This window comes from Harpegnathos saltator, unplaced genomic scaffold (assembly GCF_003227715.2).
Source record: "Harpegnathos saltator strain DR-91 unplaced genomic scaffold, Hsal_v8.6 scaffold514, whole genome shotgun sequence".
In the NCBI taxonomy this organism is placed as follows: Eukaryota; Metazoa; Arthropoda; class Insecta; order Hymenoptera; family Formicidae; genus Harpegnathos; species Harpegnathos saltator.
The window spans coordinates 187300-208718 of NW_020230332.1; the positions used below are offsets into that span (position 1 = coordinate 187300).

Here is a 21419-nt window from a genome sequence, read left to right on the forward strand (position 1 = left end):
GGCCTTAATTTCGACTCGGGTATCCTTTCGTTCCGGTTAAATTCGCCAAACGTCAAATCGGAAATCGCCCGAACAGCGAATAATTTCGCATACCTGGGGATATGTGATATCGCGCGTCGCTGGCCGCGTCCTGTTTTCTTCGTCCCAACCAGCATCCTGGCTCCAGGCTACTCCACTCCGTGGCGTTACACTGGCACTGACACTAACACTGACACTGACTCGCGTAGAACACAACTCGGTCGGAGAAACGCGCGTTAAGCGACGCGATGCCGACGAGAGTGTGTCCTCGGTGAAACGTTTCCCGAGCCGGCGACATATTGTAATCACACGTGCCGCTCGGCATCTCGAAACGAAGTAAACACTCGGCGAAGCGCGCAAAGGTAGAGGTCGAACCGACCGACCGACCGTCCCGAAGGTTCCACATGTTTTTACGGGGTGCTGATTGCTTCGATCGCTCGGCGCCGCGCGACAATGTCCGGCGATCGACCTTGGCGCTTTGTTGTTTTCATTTCTCACACGTCGCGGGAGCGCGTGCTCTTTTTCTCATCAGTCAATGAGTGTCGCGCATCCCGCGTCACTCTATATTCCCAGGTGCACAGATTTGTGGACATTTCTGGTGAAATCGCTCGTTACAATGTTACCGACTTTGACGGATTATCCGGTGATATCCAGCGCTATTTTTACTTTCGCGACTCCTCTCTCTTTTAAAGGGAGGGAACGAGACGTCGCAGTAATTATTTATAGCATCAAGGCTGCTACAGCAAGAACAAAAGCTTGTACGCAGAGCGCTATATCCCGAGCTCCTCCATTGGTCCTTAAAATTTGACAGAATTTACCCCGCTATTTTTACGCGTTGAGTCAAGATGTTTTTCCCTGCGATATGCCGCGCTTTAATGGCACCTCTTGTGCCTTCTCGAGCCAATTTTATCGTGCGGAAGAGCCGAGGGAGAAGCTCGAAATATCAAATTAAAACTTCTCGGTAACGCTTGCGCGAGCAAGCGAAGACGCGCTCTCTCTCGCTCTCTCTCTCTCTCTCTCTCTCTCTCTCGCAGCGTAAAGAGCGAACAAGCCGGCGCCACACCTTGTTCCGCGAAAGATGCAGTGAGCGAAAATTTCGACGTCGGTTCGACTTGCGATTTTATCGTCTCTCATGCCACACGCACGGCCGTACGTTATACAGCGTGAACGAAAATCGGTGCGGCGCGTTCTCGCGCACACGCGCTCGTAACCGGATGCGCGACCGGATGATCGATTATCGGATGACTCCATTCCGCTATCGCGATGGTAAAAGTCCTCGTCTCTCCGCCTGGTAACGGTACTGCCACCGCGTGTATTCACGGCTCGAGGAGTCGCGTGGGTTTGCGTGCTCATTATCGGCCAGCGCGTTATCTGTCGCCGCGGCAGAGGTTCACGGAGATACAATTTATCGGCTCAACATCGATCTGAGTCTCGTCTACCGACGAGAGAGACAGAGAAGTGAAGGAGGTCGTCTGCGGGGAGAATAGGGAGCAGCGAGACGAGGAGACGAGGAGAAAAATTGCTAATCCGGAAATCTCGGCAGCTGCCAAATTCACGCGCGAGCAAATCGCGACCGAGCGAAATCCGCGCGAGTGCGTCGGAAACCGTAATCGGATTGCCGAGGTTACTCTTCGGCTCGCATTCGGAAACCGCACCGACGACGGGCGTGACACGTCAGATTGGAAGATTCGCACAGTCGCTGATGAAAGTCGCGGCTTGGAGCTGCGCTTCGTCGCCGTCGCGCCGATAACGAATACATTTTCGACGAGGGTCTACACACGTTCGCGCGCGCGCGCGCACGTGCGGTCTCTCAACGCAGCGGAGTGTGTTCGCGGTGTTCGACTCGCTCTTACTCGGTCGCGATGCTTATGCAATCGAAGAAGAAGTGCAGACGCGGCCGACGGCAGCAAGAGCGCGCGCGCTCGTCGCTCGACGGAGCCGAGCGACGATGATTTCGACACGATTTCTGCCCCGCGAAGAGCAAACCCGACCGAGCCGCGCCGGCGTCGACCAGACCAGCCTAGAGGGGTATTGTATTCTCTATTGGATGCGGTGACCGGAAAGCGCGCGAGTAAAACCGAAAATAAAAGCTGCATCAGCCTTTCGCGTGCCATTAGCTAATCCCTATTTATAAGATATTATGTTCGCCCAAGCGCGCGCGCATGTCCACTGGTATGGGCGAAAGAGAGGAGAGCGAGAGGGAGAAGGAGCAGGAAAGAGAAAGAGAGAGAGAGAGAGAGAGAGAGAGAGAGCAAGAGACAAAAAAGAGAGAAGAACGCCACGCACATATGCCCAACACGCGTAAAACCGATGGCCGATGGTTGAACGGCCACGCATCGGCGCAGCAGCGCGACTAAAAATAGCCGAAAGCGTCTAGATAAGTCCCGCGGCGCGCGATCCGCGCTGCGTCGGATCCGGTGGGCGGTTTATTAATGGACTCGGATTACCAGAAATCAAAATTATCGTGGGCGTACGGGCCGGCAGTGGCCGCGCGCGGTGTGCAGCAGCGCGGCCGGGGAATCCGAGAACGGATCGCGGTGAGCCGCACCGTCGGTGACTCGCGATGTCCGCTGCACCGCGCTGCACCACGCTGCACCGCGCTGCACCGCATGTAACGGAGAGGCGACTCTATTTTCTCGTCTTCCCTCTTTTCTGTCTCATTTGCTTACCCGTCTAAAGACGCGCGCGAGCGCGCATTACGGGGCTTTACGGTAACGTCGAGCCTTTCTTGGGCCCGCTTCGCAAGAGCGCCGGTAAACCATGCTCTCAGTCAAGTTCGCTGTAAGTTCTTGCCGGCAAAAAACACTTCCCGCGCCGCCGCCGTAATAATGAAATCTGCAATGAGCTCGCGCTTCGAGCTCGAGGATCGCCACTTCCGACAGCGGCGGGGCGGGTTCTCGTAATAAATAAACCTGGGGAAACGTCAGATGCCGATTTGTTTCCAATGTTTTATAGTTATTTCTTATGTCAAAATATGAAGAAATCTGTTATCATTTTTAGCTTAAATTAATTTTTTCAAGTTTTGCACAGGTACACTATTTTATACATATTTAAAATAATATTTCTTAAAAATATATATATATATCTGATTTGTTGAAACTTGCACACATATTCGACGTTGGGTAATATTTCGACTCACTATCCAGCAAGCAAGCTCATTTTAACGTCAGAATCTGGTAAAAAATGAACAAGAAATGAACAAAAAAAGAAGAGGGAAAAAAGTGCAGAAAATTTTGCAGAAGGGTAAACTGTCGTTACCCAATGTCGAATGTAGCGTAAAACTGAACACCTTTTCAACAATGACGTCAGTCATATTAGATCCGCCATTTTGAATTTTACACAATGGTTCTGACTCATAATCGGCGACAAATGTGTGCTAGTTTCAACAAATCAGATATATATATTTTTTTAAGAAATACTGTTTTAAATACGTATAAAATAGTGTACTTGTGCAAAACTTGAAAAATTTCGAGAAAATTGAAAAAATTAATTTAAGCTAAGAATGATAACAAATTTCTTCATATTTTGACATAAAAATCACTATAAAAAATTGGAAACAAATCGGCGTCTGATGTTTTCCGAGGTTTATTTGTCAGCCGCGAAGCAAGTCGCGGAGTTTTCAGCTCGTTAAAGCTCGCTACACCTATGGGACTCGGCTGCTCGCTAATTTACTTTCGTACGCCCCCGTGTCCCACCCCCCCCGGCTTGTTTTCCACGGACTCCCTCGGTCGCCAGGAAGCAATTACTCGTGTACGCCCGATCGCCGCCGCTGCTGCATTCGCGCGCACTTTTTCGCCGTAATCGTTGCCTCCGCTCCTCCTCACCTCGCCCCTGTCCCTGCTCCTGCTGCGATCTCCTATTGGCAACTCACTTGTTACGCTAGAGCTTCCACGTCGACGCGTCTCCTCGGCGCGTGATCCAGATTTCAGGGAGGTTTTCGCGCCGCGACGCCGGAAATACCGAGGCGACGCGAACCGCGACGTCGTTGTCGCGTCTGCCGGCTGAGTGATTACGCGAGAGAGTTAATCGCGCCGCGGAAAACACGGGAAGAATGAGGTCCTCTCTGACACACTTCTGCCCGTTCGCCGATAACCGCGCGCCGATAACCGTGATTTATGTCGTGGACGCATTTTTCTTGCCTTCGCGCTTATCGCCGGGCGATTCAGTAAAACGCGCTCGTAAAACGCGCTCGCGTCCGCCGCCCGGCGCGAGGGGTGCGAGGGGTGCGAGGGGCGCGAGAATCGCGCGAGGCTTCCCGTTCGACGCGAGCGAGCGAGGAGGAGCGTAAAAATGCACCTGCGAGCCCGTTTCGTTACGTACGCGCGTCATTTTCGCGCGCGCGATTCATCTTGTTTAGCTTTCGTTCGCGCGTCGTCGACGATCTGTCCCTCTCCCCTCCCTTCCTCGCCCCACGCGGCCCGCACCCGGCGAATAAACCGAACAAGCTCGTAAATTCAACGCCGGGGAGGCTTTCCAGCGGGTCCGACCTATTAAAATTCCGGGACGACAGCTGGACGGGAAGCTGATGGTTCTTTAGTCTCGACCGCACGTTTAAAAAGCCGCGCGCGCGAGACGGCTGGCGAGAACACGCTCTTGCGATGCTCTTGTTCATCGATTATCGCCCCGATAACAGAGAGAGTATAATTGCATTGGCTAAATTATCTGCTATACGGTTACCGAGCGTTATTGCGTTTTACGACAGCGCCCCGCTCTCTCTCTCTCTCTCTCTCTCTCTCTCTCTCTCTCTCTCTCTCTCTCTCTCTCTCTCTCTCTCTCTCGCTCCGGCTGAGAAAAATAAAATAGATATTTCCCCGAGTTTATTTGTTGAGCAAAGATAGTTTCACTGAGGAAATACTGCGGGTTCTACACGCAAGAAGCCGCTGAAGATCTCGGTAAATTTACTCTTCCCCATCTCCCCCGCCCGCTCCCTCCGCCCTGATCTCTTCGCCGCGCGCATGCAGGCGGGCTCTTCCTCTGACAGGTAAATTGCGTAAACCGAGGAAACACATTCGCTCCCGCTCGCTATCGAGAACAGTGAAACGCGTGAATGACTCGTGCATAAAGTCACGACTGTCTCATTGCTCCTCCTCCCCCTCATCATCATCTCTCTCTCTCTCTCTCTCTCTCTCTCTCTCTCTCTCTCTCTTCGCAGAGAGAAGTAACGGATAAAATGCCACCGAAGAGAGATATTTACACGACCGCGAGGTCTGACGTCTCTCGACTGCAACAGCTGTGCAAATCGCTGCTCCGCCGTACGAGTGCGCATGTAAATGAGGCATATCACGAAAAAAACAGCGGGGGAAAGAGCGAGAGAGTTAGCCTCTCCTCGAGGGTCCGGGCGAGATCTCGCTTTCTCGGATCGCCGCGCCGGCTGAGAAATTACGGAGCATGGACGCGGGCTCGGCCTAAATTCGAAACGGGAACGCCGGAATCGTGTGTGTGTGTGTGTGTGTGTCTGTCTCTCTCTCTCTCTCTCTCTCTCTCTCTCTCTGTCCCTCTCTCTTTCTCTCCCGCCCTCTTTCTCTTGCCCGCGCGTGTGTTATTCCGCTCGGAATAAACGTGAATCCACGAGCATCGGACCGTCCCTCGTTCTGGCCGTGGGCTTGAGCCCATGGCCGCGTGCTGCTACATATTGAACAGCTCGAGAGCGCTTGTGGGTGACGCGAGTTCGCGCGGCCAAGCATGGGAGACTTTTCGCGGACACTCGACCGGCTCCATCTTGACTTATTCCATTCGGAAAAACCGCCGAGGTGTGGGACGAGGGTCGCGCTCACAGTGAAATCGTCGCCGAGCGCGCTCCCGCCTCCCCCCCCTCTCTCGCTCTCTCTCTCTCTCTGTTTCTCGCTCTTGAGAGAGACTCGAGTTTCGCGATCTCCGGCGACGGTGGCGATAATCCGCGCGAGATCGGCTTACACGAAAAATATACCTGCCGCCGGAACATCAAAACACGGATCAGCGGGCGTCGATGAGCGCTATCTGCGAGGAATTCGATACTATTATAAATATGCTCGGAATGAGGTGATTGCGTAAAGTCGGGGGGTGGCGGCGGGGAGGAGGGGGGGCAGGTTTCACAAGAGCGACGGTCGCGCTATCGCCGCGCCGACGATCGAGTCCAAGTTCGGGAAAATTGCGCCCCCCCCCCCCGTCGCAGCGCGGATCCCTCGCGTTTCAACACGCGCGCTCGCGGATGCGTCAGCGTCTCGCCGCGTTCGGCGTTCTCATTAGCATGGCGTTACAATCGCGTGGATATTAATCACACGCTAATTTTACCGAGCGGCACGCTTCGAAGGCCCGGCCGGCCGGCTCTCTTAGACTCGCGCGAGATAACGTTCTTATGTAAACGCCGGAGAGCGCGAGACTTTATCGCAGCAGCCGCTCTCTCGGCGGAACGGAAAAACGCCAAGTTCCTCGCATTCAAAAGCTATCGCGGCCGCGACGAGGACGGGGAGGGGAGAGGCGAGATTAATACAACGTTGTAATAAAACGCGCTCTTACGTAACGTGACGTCGAAGCGATTCCGTTCGCTCGCTCGCGAACTGGCGAGCTGTGATCCCAAGACCGGCCGATCGACGGACTACATTCTCCGCGATTTCCAGCACGGCGGATCGAGCGAGTCGCCGACAGGAGAGGAGGAGGAGGAGGAGGAGGAGGAGGTGAGGGAGGAGAGGCGAGGGAGAGTCACGAGCGCGCGTCCAAAAGCCGCGCGGTGTCGCAATTATTCGCGGCGCCGATTGAACCGCGAAGGTGCGAAGCGGCGGATCGCAGGTCGTGCGATCGCAGGAGTCGCGTCGAGATTGAATCTAACCGCACGCGAGGACGAGCGCGCTCTCCTCGTTAGCCCAACTAGTTATTTCCGTCGTCCCGTATCCTTTGCCCGATCGTTCGCGCGCCCGGCGCGGGCGGGAGAGCTCCCGTCCGATTCCCACGCTTTCCTACGGAATCAGAAAGCGCGTTCTCCGCCGGCTGACGACGAGGTGGACACGGCCGCTCGTTAAGTCGACGCATGTCGGCGCATGACGGATCGTCGCCCGCGAGAGAACTTCACTCCAGCGGCGGCGGACCACTCTGTCGCCCCGATACGGAATAAATGCGGCTCACGACGACGGGGCGGGGAGCAGAACTTTACGACTCGCTCGTAGGACGAGAGATAGCAGCCGCAAGTTCACAGTCAAAGGCCAGCTGCGCTCGCTCCTTACAAACGGACACACCGGCGCGACGGCGAAACTCCGACCCGGTAACAGCGTCCTAGCCGCGCGTGGAGCCGCGTGGGTATCGCGTTTCCTCGGCGAACGAGCGAGTGGGCGACAACACGCAGGTATACCTGCGCACGCTAGCGATTCATGCCGATCCAGCAGCGGGAGGACTCCCGGGGAAATGCCGGGAGAGAGCGAGGGACGCACTAGGGATGCTGATCTTAAATCGATTTTATCGAGGATCGATTTTATCGAGGATCGATTAATCGGAAAGATCGAGTTCAAACCGATTTTCCGGGACTGAATCGATTCGAGGATCGATCTGTAAATTCTGAAAATTCGCAATACGATTTCTTCAGTTTCTAATATAGTTCAGTAATATAGTTCTGATATAGTACTAATATAGTTCAGTAATATAGTTCTAATATAGTACTAATGTAGTTCGGTAACATAGTTTTTTTTTACTTCGTTTAGTTGTAACATTTGAACTCACTCAATGGTTGCAACAATGCGCATTATGTTGCCTTCAGACCGATGTCCCATAGGCGAGAATTTTCAGCGGAACGAAACGCGCGAACCAATCACAGCCACTCCGTATAATAGTGTACATATGCATATGCATATGCATATAATAGTAAGCGTGATTTCTTATTTAATAACGTTTAAAAACCCTTGATTGACGTTTAATCGAACTAATTAAAGCACAAAGATTTAAAGATCTTTTTCTATTTTGTTCTGGCCACACACACACACACACACACACACACACACACACACACACACAGAACACAACCAAAAGAATACCATATGTTTCATTTCTTTGATTCATATTAAAATTTAATTTCTTTAATTCATATTAAACTATATGAATTACACGAGGTTTACTTTAGAGTGTAGAAATTTGACAGATAATATACTTTAATGATTGGTTCACTCTACATGCATACCGATTCAAATCGATTTTCTGAAATCGATTCTTTATAAACTGATCTTTCAAGCATCGATTTTTTCTCCGTGACTCGAATCGATCTTTAAATCGATCTGTTTGAAAAATCGGCATCCCCAGGACGTACCTCTCGCCGCGCCAAGGTGAGACGCACGAAAACGCCTTTTCTCATGCGGGCTCGTCTCTCCCCCTCGCTACCCTTCTTTCTGGCCACCCCCAGTGCGCCGAGCCGACCCCGTCAGGCTCAATTACTTCATTAGCGGGCTCAACTCGCGCACGTGTGACGTAAGCTCGACGATGAGTATACGCGTGCTCCGATGCTCTGCGGCGCGATCTTCACGCGCATCTTCGCGGCATTACGCGCGTGTACATGCGGCGCGCGAGAGCGGAGAAAGCCATGGAAGAAGATAGCGCCGCGCGAACGCGATATGGGTCGGCGCGTCTAATTATTATTCCGCTCGCGATTAGATAAAGCGTACACGAGGTCTCGCGTCTAACGCAATCGTTGGCAATAGAGGCTGAAACATGCTCACACTCGCTTCCTCGTCGGCCGCTTCTATGTCGCGTGTGTCGCCCGGACGTGCGTGAAAATAAAAGCCGACCGAGACTTGTCTCTCTGTCTTTCCCTCTCCTCTCCCCCCCCCTTTCTCTCTATTTTTCCTGAAATTGCCGTTGGATCTCAATCAGATCTGGCCGCGTCCCCGAATGCCAAGGTTTGACATTTCGACGAAGCCGGCGAGTCGCTGGAAAACTTCACCGACACGCCTGATCGATAGGAAGATCACGGGAATGCAGGCTACTAGGAATTTCACGAGAGCCCATCGCGCTTTCGCGCTCAACAGGGGAAGGTCAGTCACGAGGAGAAACGAGATAGTGGATCGAGCGCGATACTCCGTGATGCACATCGAGAGCAGAGTCGCTCGCGCGCTAATTAGCGAATTCCCGCGTATTCGTGAGATAAACGTTATGGGCGATAAGCAGCTCGGAGCTTAATCGCCGCCTCGCAGTTCTATCGGGGCTCATTTACATTGACCCTTACATTTCCACGGATCAGCGCGGCGGAAGGAGGAGAACGACAGTGATGATTCAAGGAGAAGAGCGCGGATCCTTGTAGTGCCTATCTCGTTACGCAACGCGGCGCGGGTGTTCGCCGTATCATGCGCGCGTGTCGCAATCAGCTTTTCCTTTTCGCCCCTTGTTTGCCGTTTAAAAAACAAGCGTGTTCTCTCGAAAGAACACGACGCCTGAGGACGTGGACGGGCGCGTGAATCCGCGCGCGCGCGCCGGTGACGCGAGCTCTTCTGACGAGCGAACGACGATGCCGTGTCGTCCTTATTCTTTATCGCAAGCACGAGTTTCGAGTAAAAGACGAGACATTTCTTCTCCATCGTCGAAACTCTCGAATAAAAATCAGAGAACAAGTCAGCTCTCAGTCCCTCTACCGTCCGCGCAATGTTCTGTTCTGTTGTTGAAATATCAATCGCACGGATCGCGAGTGGGTCGGATTTCGAAGGTGAACAGGGAGGAAGGCTCGGTCGCCTCTCTCCAACGATAGCTTCTTCGTTCTTAATTATCGAGGAGCTTCAATAAGCCGGCCCACCCGGGAGCGCCGCGCTGCGCTGCGCTTTCCACGTATTTCTTCGCTCGGTATTTTATCTTATCCGACGCGGTTGAAAATATTGGGTGTTAAACTTAATTGTAAAGAATTTACAAGAGATGGCGCAATAAGCGCCCAAAAGACACGACAAAGTGATTTTCCAGCATGAGCTAGAGTTGCTCGGATGGGATGTTCTACTCCACCCGCCGTATTCACCAGACATTGCTCCTTCTGATTTCCACTTGTTTCGATCCATGCAGAATCACCTTTCTGCCCAGCACTTCAGTTCTTCAGAAGATATCAAAAAATGGCTCGATTCATGGATCGACCACAAAAGACGATTCGTCCTTCCGCCGAGGAATCCACCTTACTTACTGGAAAGATGAGAAAGAGTTGCAGCTAACGATGGACAATACTTTGAATAGCATGAACTTATCACTTTGTTTCGAAATAAACGTTCATTTTCACAAAAAAAAAATCCTTTAAAATTAAGTTTGATACCCAATACAATTGCCCGTCGATCTAACGCCGAGAGATTCGACTCGAAGCGAGTGCCTAACCTAAGTCGACCTGGAAACGGCCCGGAACGCGGCATGATAATCAGGCCGAGCGATAAATTCCTCAGCGCGGCTGCGCGACCTATCGCAGCGCATAATTCGCGCGCGCCGCGAATAATGTCTGTCATCGCGGGCGCACGCGCGCCCCCAAATTATCGCGCTCCCAAGTCCGCTAGCGCGCGACTCGAGAGGCTCATGCATCACCGAGCGCCGCCGAATCACCAATTCAAATCTACGCGAGTCCTTGAAGAGTCGTCGGTCGCGCCGCGGCACACTGTCGCACCTTCTCCTTTTATCAGTTATTATCACGACGCCTGCAGTAACTCGTGCATTGAACTCAGATCTTATCTCGCGCCCGTGGAGATGGCGCCCTAACGGCAACACGCTCCGCTCTTGACTTTCCGACGTGCGACGCGTCTGCGAGCCTCCGAGAGAAAAAGTCTCTTCAAAGAGAGAAAACCGTCGACTCGATAAAGCCGCGCGACAACCATCCACGTTATCTAATTTCATTACACCGATCATACGCTGCTTATCCGTCTCATTAAGTCGCGCTCGCCGCATACCGCTCGTGCAAGCGATAACGAATCATTTAATCTCCCCGTGTAAAACAAACTTGAAGCGCGCGCTCGAACGGCGCTCCCGTACCTGGCAAGTGTCGGCGCGTTTCTTCTCCTTTCTTTTCCACGGGGAACCGATTGGGTTTATTGCTCCCTTCATTACCCGCTTCAACATGAAGAGCAATCGCCTAATCCCACCCTAATCCCACCGTCGTCTCGGGAGCCTCGGACCGGCACGCTCGCGCATTAAACGAGTCGGCCGGCTCACGGTGGTCCATAGAATAAGAAAGGGAGCCGCGCCTATTATTAAGGAGGAGGAAAATGGAACACGGCGCTCTGCACACGCGCGGGCGGGGGGGAGAGGGTGCGAGGCCCGCGCAGCATTCCTACGAACGAGTAGTTACCAAAAAGCTGCGAATACTGCCTCTCGCTCAGCCGGCCATCAAACTGGCCGATCAGCCAGCCAGCCAGCCAGCCAGCCAGCCAGCAAGCTGTGTCCCACGAACAACCATCTGCCCCCCTCCGGGCCCCACTCTCCTACCTGGAACTCCTGTTCACCTGGCGAGTCCCTTCTCTCCCACTCTCTTCTACCTTCGCGTACTTCTCCTTCTATCCCTTCCCCCTCTCCCCTCCCTCCTCACCATCCCGCCGTCCACCCGACAATCAGTCTCGTTCATCTTATTTTCGGGCCATTCAACCATCGCCACCGGTTTCTCCGTGGACTACGACCGGGTTCGCGATGCCTCGCGCGCGCGCGCGAGTCTCTCCGCTTCTCAATGGAATTCGTCAGCGAACGCGCTTTTTGCGAGAACCCACCTTGGCGACAACCTTGGGGAGAGAGATCCCCTTGTGCCTTCACCCTCTTGCTAGACCGTACGATGCGCCGAGACGGACCTTTGATTACTAATGACGGATTATATAATCGTCGGCCGGGCCGGAAATAGAAAGGGAGAGAGAGGGAGAGAGGGGGAGAGAGAGAGAGAGGGGGAGAGAGAGAGAGAGGGGGAGAGAGAGAGAGAGAGAGAGAGAGAGAGAGAGAGAGAGAGAGAGAGAGGGAGAGAGAGAGAGAGAGAGAGAGAGAGAGAGAGAGAGAACGAAAGGCCGCGCGATGATCGTGCGAAAGTTGGCCCGCGCGTTGTTGGTCGGTCTTCCGAATTCGCTACAGTGTTGTTTGCGGTGTGTACGTATTTCCGGTGAAACACGCGTTATTCGATGCCGCTTCGACGATCTTCGGAACTTGTTATTTTAATCACGGTAGAAGCAAATCTCTCGAGAGCGCTTGATGTGTCTCGTCATCCGTCATCCGTGAAAGCAGTCGCGAGGAGACTCCGCGGACTCGTAAAAAGTTCTCTCCTCGCTGGAGGACAAAGGAGGACAAACTCGCGCGCGTGCCCGTAGTCGGGCTGCATATTTCTCTCAATTCTCCCGGCGAATTTCGAGATCGACCTACGTAGGATCGCGTCGCGACTCTCCGCCTTCGAATCGGCGCGTCGCTGCGCGATGAGTCGCAACAACGCAGCCGCGCGACCCGACTCGCCCCGCAACGGCGTTGTCTTCCGGTGCGTAGGTACATCAGGAAGCGTAATTAAGCTTTTTTTTTAATACGTAATTGCTCCTTCCGCGCCGGCGATTACGACTTGCTCGCCGATCACAGTCGCACGCCACAATGACGGACGGCTATTGTTGCGACCGCTTCTCTTCTCTACGGTGGACGCTCCGAGGTCCGTTAAGTTTCGTGCATTCGTCGGCGCTAAGCGCGCTCCTTTCGACTCCAGATCATACCCAGAACGACGCGCAATCCCGCGTCCTCACGGGTCGAGAGAGGTCGCGGATGCTTAGCGTTCGCACGCAGACGTGGACTTTCTTCGGGGTTTCGTCAATTTCCATAACAACATGCGACGAGCGGAAGGCGCAAAGTCCACGGATTGCGAGACTCTTGCGCGCTCGTGAATCGCGATGATGAAGGAAGCAGGACTTACACGTCGCAGAGTGTGTGCGAAGCATACGAAGCGAGTGGAAAGAAATCAATCGAAGCGGACGAATTGCACCGACGCTTCAGAGTGCATTTAATTTCGCGCCGAGGGACAACTCCGCGGGAATAGAGAGTGCGCGGCCGGCGCCGGTAAAATGAGACTTGAGAACAAAGCAACGGGTAGGCTTCCTCAAGCGCAGGCGGTCTCAAAGAATCGCTATTTGACTCACGTCCTTCTGTTTCTCGGCCGCGGGACACGTTTCGACGCGGGGCTGTCGCGCATCGATGAATTCGTCCGATCGAGCTCCTTATTTGCATAAATCGCGCGGCTCGAGAGGGAAGGAGAGATCCGGCGCAGCAATTGCGTTTGCGCAATCTCAATTTTTGTCGCGCCGGCTAGATCGGCCAGCGACGCTGATCGGCGTTGCGTTGCGCTGCTTCGCCTCGATGGCGTAATGATCAGTTTGGCGCTCATTATTGCGCGCTATTCAAACATTATGCCGTCCTCGGCACACGCGTATCCGTAATGCGTTGTTCCTGCGCGGAAATCATACCTTCGAGGTGCGATCGCGAGTGGAGTGATTTCAGGCTGATGGAAAATGCGTGCTCTACGTGCGACGTTTATTTCGCTGTTATTGCGTCGAATCGACACTCGATAGCTCAGCATCACGCGACGCGACAGCGTCCACGTACGCTTACGCACGTAATATTTTTAAAAAGCTGCATGACCTATTTCTTCAGATCACGTTCACAGCTCAGCGGACAATGCTGACGTTTGCCCGAGAGATCATTCAAGTAGCGCGTCTGAAGATATTTACTTTGATCGATGTTTACTTTAAGATAATCGATTCTAACCTGTGAAAACTTCCGTGAGTCGTCAGAGTACACACAAGAGAGAATCTTGTCCTAAGATTCTAAAGATTGCAGAAAGACCGTCAACAGAGATAAAAATAGAACCTTTCGGATCTGTCTCCGCGGAGACAGATTTCGTGTCGCTGAACAAACGTGACGACCCTCGTGATACCGTGAAATCAGTCCGCAAAAAACCAAAGCTCCTCGAAAGCCGTTTGATTTATACGCAAGAGTCGCACGAGCTCGCAGCTCGCAGCTCGATAGGACGCGCGACGTGCTCCGGGACGAGAATCCTGAGGTAGTAATTGCTTGACGAAGCGGACTCACCCTGCACGGCGAGGAGAATCACCAGCAGACCGAGTATTCGCGGCGGCAGCATCTTTCTTCTTCCCGCGGCTCGTCGGTCCTTCGCTTTTTTAAACCACTTGTCAACTAATGGCACAATGCGCACCACTCTCCTCTTCGTCCGGCCGAGTCCCGCACGAAAGTTAAATTCCTCCGGTCGGCGTGAGCGTCGTGTCCTGGTAGCGAGACAGACACCCCCGGGTACAACACCGGCTGAGATTGAACGTCCTGCAAAACACCCGCGGTTCAATCGAATCAAGTCGAATACCGAATACAAACTGAGCGTGCGAACGAGCGCGCGCGTGGTGCACGACGAGCCGAAGAACGAACGACGCGGAATCGCGCCCCCGGCTTTTTACGGGACTGCGCGACCGGGCTGCGCAGTCGGCGACTCTCGGCGCGCACACATGCACGTGCGTGCGGGTGGGGGGTATGTGTGTGTACGTGTACGGCGTGTCGCTGTGTGTGGGAGCCGCGCGTTGCTCCACGTGTGTCTGAATATATGTATCTTTCTCGATGATGTTTTGTCACATGCGGATATTACATACGCTAGAACGTCAATTATATGTAACGAATTATTTGCGTTGCTTAATCTGAACAAACGGTATCGCTCTTCCAGTAGTACGACGCTACGAATATTGTCTGCTTGAAGAATAAGAGATTGGTCATCTCTTAAGGCCTTCATACGTAGAAAAATTTTAACCGTAACCATAAGGTTGTAAGAAAACTGACCAATCACAGTCGATCCTCCCTCTTGTGACATTATAATAATCGACTGTGATTGGTCAGTTTTCTTACAACCTTACGGTTACGGTTAACATTTTTCTACGTGTGATGGCCCTTAGAGATTGGGAGAGAGAAGTTTCGCGCGCGGGAAGGGACACCGTGAAAGGGACTCTGCATTTGTTAACCGCAAATTTCAATCGGAAACGCCGGGTCTCGCTGGAGATAATGTTATCTGAGAACGAGACACGCAATGAAGTATGTACTAAAACAGGATTAAACTCTCGCGATATCGAGGAAGATTGAAGTTTCGCATTTTTGCTGAGTTTGTCAGTTTGAGCGAATTAACGCGGAAACGGATAAGACGCGTGTTATCGATATAGAAGCCGATATAAAGTTAATTGCATTTTAGAGTGGCGATCACATCGCCAGTCGAGAATTTACATTGCCTTATCGCGGCCTGCTACGTCTATCACACGTAGTCGCGATGATAAAAGATTACAGCTAGTAACAATCGTCAGATTTGCAATTTTACGATATCCGCTAATCGCGTTAAATAAATAAACATCAGTGGAGTAACGAAAGAGGTCCGACCGTCGCGCGAAACCTGCACGAGCACAAACTTCTCTCTCTCTCTCTCTTTCTCTCTCTCTCTCTCTCTCTCTCTCTCTCTCTCTCTCTCTCTCCCTCTCTCAGATTTCTTGTATAAATTGTCAGATATTCCTGTGTAAATTTATATGTTATATGTAGATTTCGAGTCTTGTGCACAGTTTCTACAGGCTTCTTATAATTTGCCTCACTCGACAGACTCGCGGGATTTCGTCAATAGCTGTAACGTTTTACGATCCGATAAATCCACCGCGGCGACGGTTGCCGAAGTCGATCGTAAGAACGCGAATGTAAGTAGGTGGTAGATTTCCTCGCGCGGACACTCCTAGAATAAAACAAGCGGCATGCATGCCGGCGATCACTTACCAGCACTCGCATACGGGCCGGATTCGTATGTGACGAACACCACCGCCTCGCGCAATCTTCGCTTTATCCATTCACCTTATCGTGTAAGACACGATGACAGCATAAACGTTTAATTCCCGCTTTCTATGTAAACACCGACACCACTTCTGCATCCGCGAAGGACGGCGTGTCCTGTTCCCCGAAGGCTGCGTTCAGCATTCCTCTCCTACGTCGAGTTCGGGCTGCTCACCTATGGAAGAAAGAGGTTTGTGAGTCACTGAACGGGAGGAAATTTTGCACGACGATCGAGAAGGACAGGCCGCCCGTACGATCACTTCAGCAAGTACTTCGCGTCGAGTTGTTTCATAATTATACGTACCAAGTGGGTGCTTGTCGATGCCTAACGACGTGGAACCGCGTCTCCACACGCGTGTACATGTTTCCCGGGAGATAATTAATCCCGTCCTTCGTCGGGAAATCGAGTTTCTTCTTTCGCGAAAGGGAAAAGGACCCGACGACGCTCCGTTCGCTCTATTCCTCGGGCTCGCTTCGGGGACTCTACAATTTATGCGTTACCGCGGTCTCATTATCGTACTATAACCGTACGTATTAGCGCGGAGCGAGTGAATCACGACGATCGTGACAATTAACACGTATGCAATTGCGCCGTTAAACAGGCACCTCTTTTTGGAGTCAGCCGTATCGACGTAACGCGTCGTTATGGTGTTGGGCGAGCACGACTTATCAACGGCGTGACTAATGCCGCCGTAAAAAATAATGATGTCATACAGAAGGTGGACAATTGACGCGCGGCGGTGGGTCGAACATCAGAAGCCACATCTCTTTCTCTTCACGGGGGGAATTACAGACAGTGCGTTCGTTCTTACGAGAAATACCATATCCGGTCGCGCGTCAACTCGTTCGGCAGACTCGAGGAAAAGTCTACTTTCAGGAATCATGAAAGGAGCGCAGTTACACCTCCCCCGAAATAGACCCACGATCATCGAGAGAAGTGGTCGCGAGATGCGAAGGGAGCGAATCGCGCATGAGAAATATTCTTCCGATATCAACCGCAAATACACACGGAAAACGTGATTCACTCGCGGCCACGCTTGATTGCAACATTGTAATAATTAACGTTATTGCTGCGTAAGCACGCACCGAGATCACGCGAGTAAAATTAACATTTAAAGCGGAGATGATCTTTGGTCCTCGCCTCGTCTTACGATACTCTCTACGAATGCATCGCGAAAGAATGTTCCGCGTTGCGAAGAATGCGTCGCGAAAAGTATGCAAATTTTATGCCTGAATAATTTACGTTGTACCGCTAATTTACTGGTTGATCTCGAGTCGCTTGTAAAGGATGCATTTTAATGTTCTCGCTGCACCGATCTATCTTTATGCGAGGATAGACGCGTCGAGTTACGACGCAAAAAGCGTTACGACGCAGGAAGCGTCGTTTTTGTGCTCAGCCGCAATGATAAACCAATGATAAACGTCGGGGATATTATTTGAAATCCTGGCGTCCGCCAGGTGAACGGCGCGCCACGAGTCCCGCTTTTGTAACTCACGGCACGGACGAGAGCCTCGCTCTCAGCCGTTATCATTATTTTCGCGAATATAATGTAATCGGCGCGAATGATTCACCAGCACGACGAATATATGCGCATGTACATGAGAATTTCGATGGCGCGGCAATTTGCTAACGTTCGACTGATCTCGTCGGATCCGCGCCGCCGTGAGAGGTTACGATCGCGCCGGCGCGCGATGCAGGCCGGACTCGACGTACATTGCAGATTCTGTGTCACAAACGATAACCAACGTGACGGAGTTGGCGAGGAGCAGAATGAGCGGATATACATGCGTCACTCACATTAATTTTCATATTTGTCTCGTTCTGAGCCGCGAGCGGGCTGCAACAGGTCCATTTCGAGCGCGCTCCCGGAAAGGAAAGATGGAGTCCGACCGTTGGATTTGAAATCTGCAGGCATACATGGCGCTGCCATCTTACGGGTCTTTCGTCAACTAAACCGTACCGACATAGCCGTATATCTACAGAATATTACATTCCAGTGGAAGCCTCACGTGTGTGTATTTTGCTTCCGTTTAAGGGTCTGCAGGAGCCACACTAGAGACACCTCTCGCGGAGACCCGCGAACTAGGCAAAATTATACTACAAATTATGAACAAAATACGAAGAGAATCACCTTATATGTATTTATGATATTTGCAATGCAGGAGAAACGTTCGCAGGGTCGTACAGAGCACTTTTTTGGAAAAAGAGTCGAAATAAAAATCGATTAAACAATTTGAATGAACGTTCATCCCGCGATGTAGCACGAGCCCATATTTTCATTTATTACAAATTTTCAAGAACCTAAATGCAAAATCGGGCTCTGTACGACCCTAGATACTAATATAAGGAAGATGCCCATGTACTGTAGGAACCATTAAAGTTGTTGTAATATTAGAAATTTATTAATGAATTTACTTTTATTTCTTATATTTCAGGACCGATTTTGTAAATATATATATATAATAAAAATTATTCTGCGACATCCTATGTACAGGGTATCTCCCAAAAATTGTTGCAGAGCTCGTGGAGACATAAAGCGGGTTAATACAAACATAAAAGTCCCATACCGTTTTGCGATATTCTTAACAGTTATTAATTACATGCAGTTATTAATTACAGAATTCTAACGAGTAAGCGCTCGCCGGGATGAATGATTGGAGAAGCATCGCAGCCGTTCAGCGGGTCACAGCGTGGCCTAGTCGATTCAACAACTACTGGTGGCGTGCGTCGAGAAACGTAGGAGCGCAAGAAGATAAAAAACATGAATAGCAGCGTGTTGTCTTTCCCCTCGCCATGCACCGGCAATAGTTGCTAGCTGTATTATCATGAGCGTTGCTAAAACAATCGGTATTATCATTGCTCTTCAATTACCTCCGGGCCCCTCCGGGCCCTTGGTTGATACGAAAGTTTTCCCAGGACTGTCAGTTTTTCTATCACCTCGTCGGTGCCGGGAACGTCGCAGTGTCGCTGTGGTCGAGCTCCTCGGTCGGTCCGATTGGCTGATCCGGTGGAGCTCGCGCGCAGCGCCGCGCGCCGGCATCGTAACGCGAAAGGTGCTTCGACGAACGCCGACGGGACAAAGGACGCTTTTGTACGCAGGCAGAAGGACGCCATGTTCATTTGTTAACGGACGTCAAGGTGTTCCCTGACGGGAGGAGCTAGGAGCAGCTGCCGTCACCGTCGTCGCCGTCGTCGCGGGCAGGAAGAGACGCCGCCGACCGACCGAGGATACCTCGCTTTTCTCGCCCGACTCGCCAGCATGGAGTGCGCCGAGTCGCAGAAGCGCAAATGCGAGGAATACGAGATGCAGCTGTTCGGCTTCCATTCCAGGGCCGTGTACGCGACTCGTAAGTCGCCGTCTTTTATGCTTTTTCAGAGTCGCATCGCGGATCCACGCAACGGCGGATCATCCCTCGCTGGTCCTGCGGGCCGCTGGATGGGTGTGCTCTGGTTTCATGTGGCATACAGTCATGACTAGAGTCACACTCGTCCAGCGACCGGGACATCCTCGTCGCACGCCGCGAAAGTTTGTCGCAAAGTTCGGCGACGGGAGCTCTCCTCGGGACTTCTTTCTTCCCCGTGTTCGTCCCGAGAACGCGGCGGGAAAAACGCGCGAGCCACCGGCGGGAATACCTAGAGAGCCGGGCCGGAAGTGTGCCCCTGAAAGCGCCCTTTATCCCCTCGACGAGCTTTCTTTCTCTTGCTCTTATTTTCGTTGCGAGCGCCGCGCGCGCACTTGCTTTATTCCTTTCACTTCTTTTGTTTTGCAACTTGTTGCTTTTTCGTAAGCCACACGCGAGTTGCGCGTTTGTTAATTGTTAAAAACGCTACATGGTTGAATTTTGCAATTATAATGAAGAAAGTGGCAATATTTCGTTTTTCCTCAAAGCTAGCAGATAATGCAGTCATCAAGGAAAAATGCGCTTGGCTGCATGTAGTAATCTTTCTCATTACTTTTACTCTTGTCTGTTGTAGTAAAAAATATCATAATGGAGAGAATACAATCCAAGAGCAAGAAATTGTGCGATACTCTGAAGGAAACTTGTAAGTTAGAATCTGAGGACTTGGCGGTACTAGGGACGATTGAACAGCAACTTATAAAAGCTTATCATGTAGCTTCCTTGCCTCATTTGAAAAACATTGAGGTAATCTATTTCGCACACATACACATGACAAATACATGATTTCTATGTCTAACAATTATCAAATTTAAAATTTAAATCGCTTAGGCAACATATTAACCCTGTTTGACTTTCCTCAGAATAATATCAACAGGTTCATCACTGTACCTCCTAATGTCCTATCTGATGAGGATAAAATTCAGGCAACACAGTACACAGAAGCAGAATTGAAGAATATGCAAGAGAAGCTGGATAATCTCCAGCAAAGAGCCAAAAGAGTATGTATATATTATATACATATGTTCTCTCTCTTTAGCTCCTTTTAGATAAACTGTAATGCAAATCCCAAGATGCTGTTTTTTTTATTACACAGTACATGAAATTACAAATAGACTTGCATCATAAATTATAGATCGTCCGAGGCTTTAACTACTAGGAAGCTATGTTGCCGCTGCCATTTAATACACACAGTATATATGATTGCTGAAGCATTTAACCATTATGTAACTTCAGCGTTTTTTTCCAGACGACTATATTGAACGCAGCATTGAAGGAGGAATTACAGCTTATAGAACAATTTTCGATCTGTGTGGACGATGTCGGCAGGCTGAGTCACATAATTGAAAATAGCGTCACTTGCCCGGATATCAGTGACAAAATTAATCAGTTAGTCGACGACTATAAGAAACTAAACTTGGCTTTTGACACTAAAGTACCTGTGCCCCAAAGAACACTTTACAATACTATCAACAATCTCAAATGTATAGATTGCGACTTGGACAGCTTATAATTCTGAAGAGAGAAATTAATTTTGGAGTCGCACTCTCGCATACTTTATCGCTGTGATATTGCCTTTTCGAGATTACAATGTAAACACGTAGAAAAACTAATGTATTTCGCGAGTATCATTCGTTATATAATTATATATAATTTACATTTGTAGTAAATACTTTCTGCAAATATTGATGTATTTTCATATCTTTTTAAATGAAGTATATAAGCTACAATACCCGGGTACATATATGATATATTTTATACATGATATTCTAGTGCATTTTGCATTATGCTGTGAAATGTCATATCTTAATGGATAATTATACGACAGCTTGTAATTATACCTCTACTTGGACAAACATTGTATGCAAAGAGGACAACCATACGTCGTTCACACGACGAACAATGAATACATTATGAATCGCAAGACTCACGGTACTAATGGAGTTTCCGGCCATATTGTACGCGCGATTGCTTGAAGGTACCGCGTTTATTATCGACTGGAATTTACCATCAGCTAGTATTTCTCCAGCAGATACTGACATCTCTCTGCATTGCTCTCGTTCTTAAAAAAAAAAAAATTACCAAGTCTAAAGTTGTGTGCAAGTCGTATCTGCACAACTTTGTACAAATATTTCCACACAAGGTCAGATATGTACACTTCATGAATAAAATCTTTTTTTGTAATAATCAACGTCGCTCTAACAATAACAACATCGTCTTAACGATAATTG

General features: G+C 50.6%; 2 protein-coding genes and 1 long non-coding RNA gene across 3 annotated transcripts in view; 1 reads left to right on the top strand and 2 right to left on the bottom strand.

Moving 5' to 3' along the window:
- The window catches only part of LOC105181029 (neurotrimin), an 87510-nt gene extending 73136 nt beyond the window's left edge, over nt 1-14374 (bottom strand). Inside the window, exon 1 of the mRNA XM_011137484.3 lies at nt 14020-14374. Within this exon, the coding sequence (XP_011135786.1) occupies nt 14020-14071 (52 nt within the window). The 5' untranslated portion in view covers nt 14072-14374. The remainder of the gene's footprint in view (nt 1-14019) is intronic.
- A 1367-nt stretch (nt 14375-15741) lies between these two features.
- Nucleotides 15742-17651, bottom strand: LOC112589460 (uncharacterized). The gene is made up of 3 exons (XR_003113564.1): nt 17588-17651; nt 16094-16272; nt 15742-15964 (listed from the first exon to the last, which is right to left on the bottom strand). It is a non-coding gene; the product is annotated as an uncharacterized LOC112589460 (long non-coding RNA).
- A 1153-nt stretch (nt 17652-18804) lies between these two features.
- On the top strand, nt 18805-21267 carry LOC105181028 (uncharacterized). Its single transcript, XM_011137482.3, has 4 exons — nt 18805-19137; nt 19766-19935; nt 20052-20189; nt 20438-21267. Exons 1-4 carry the CDS (start codon nt 19050-19052, stop codon nt 20699-20701), a joined length of 660 nt encoding a protein of 219 aa, XP_011135784.1. The 5' UTR covers nt 18805-19049; the 3' UTR covers nt 20702-21267.
- The last annotated feature ends 152 nt before the right edge of the window (nt 21268-21419 follow it).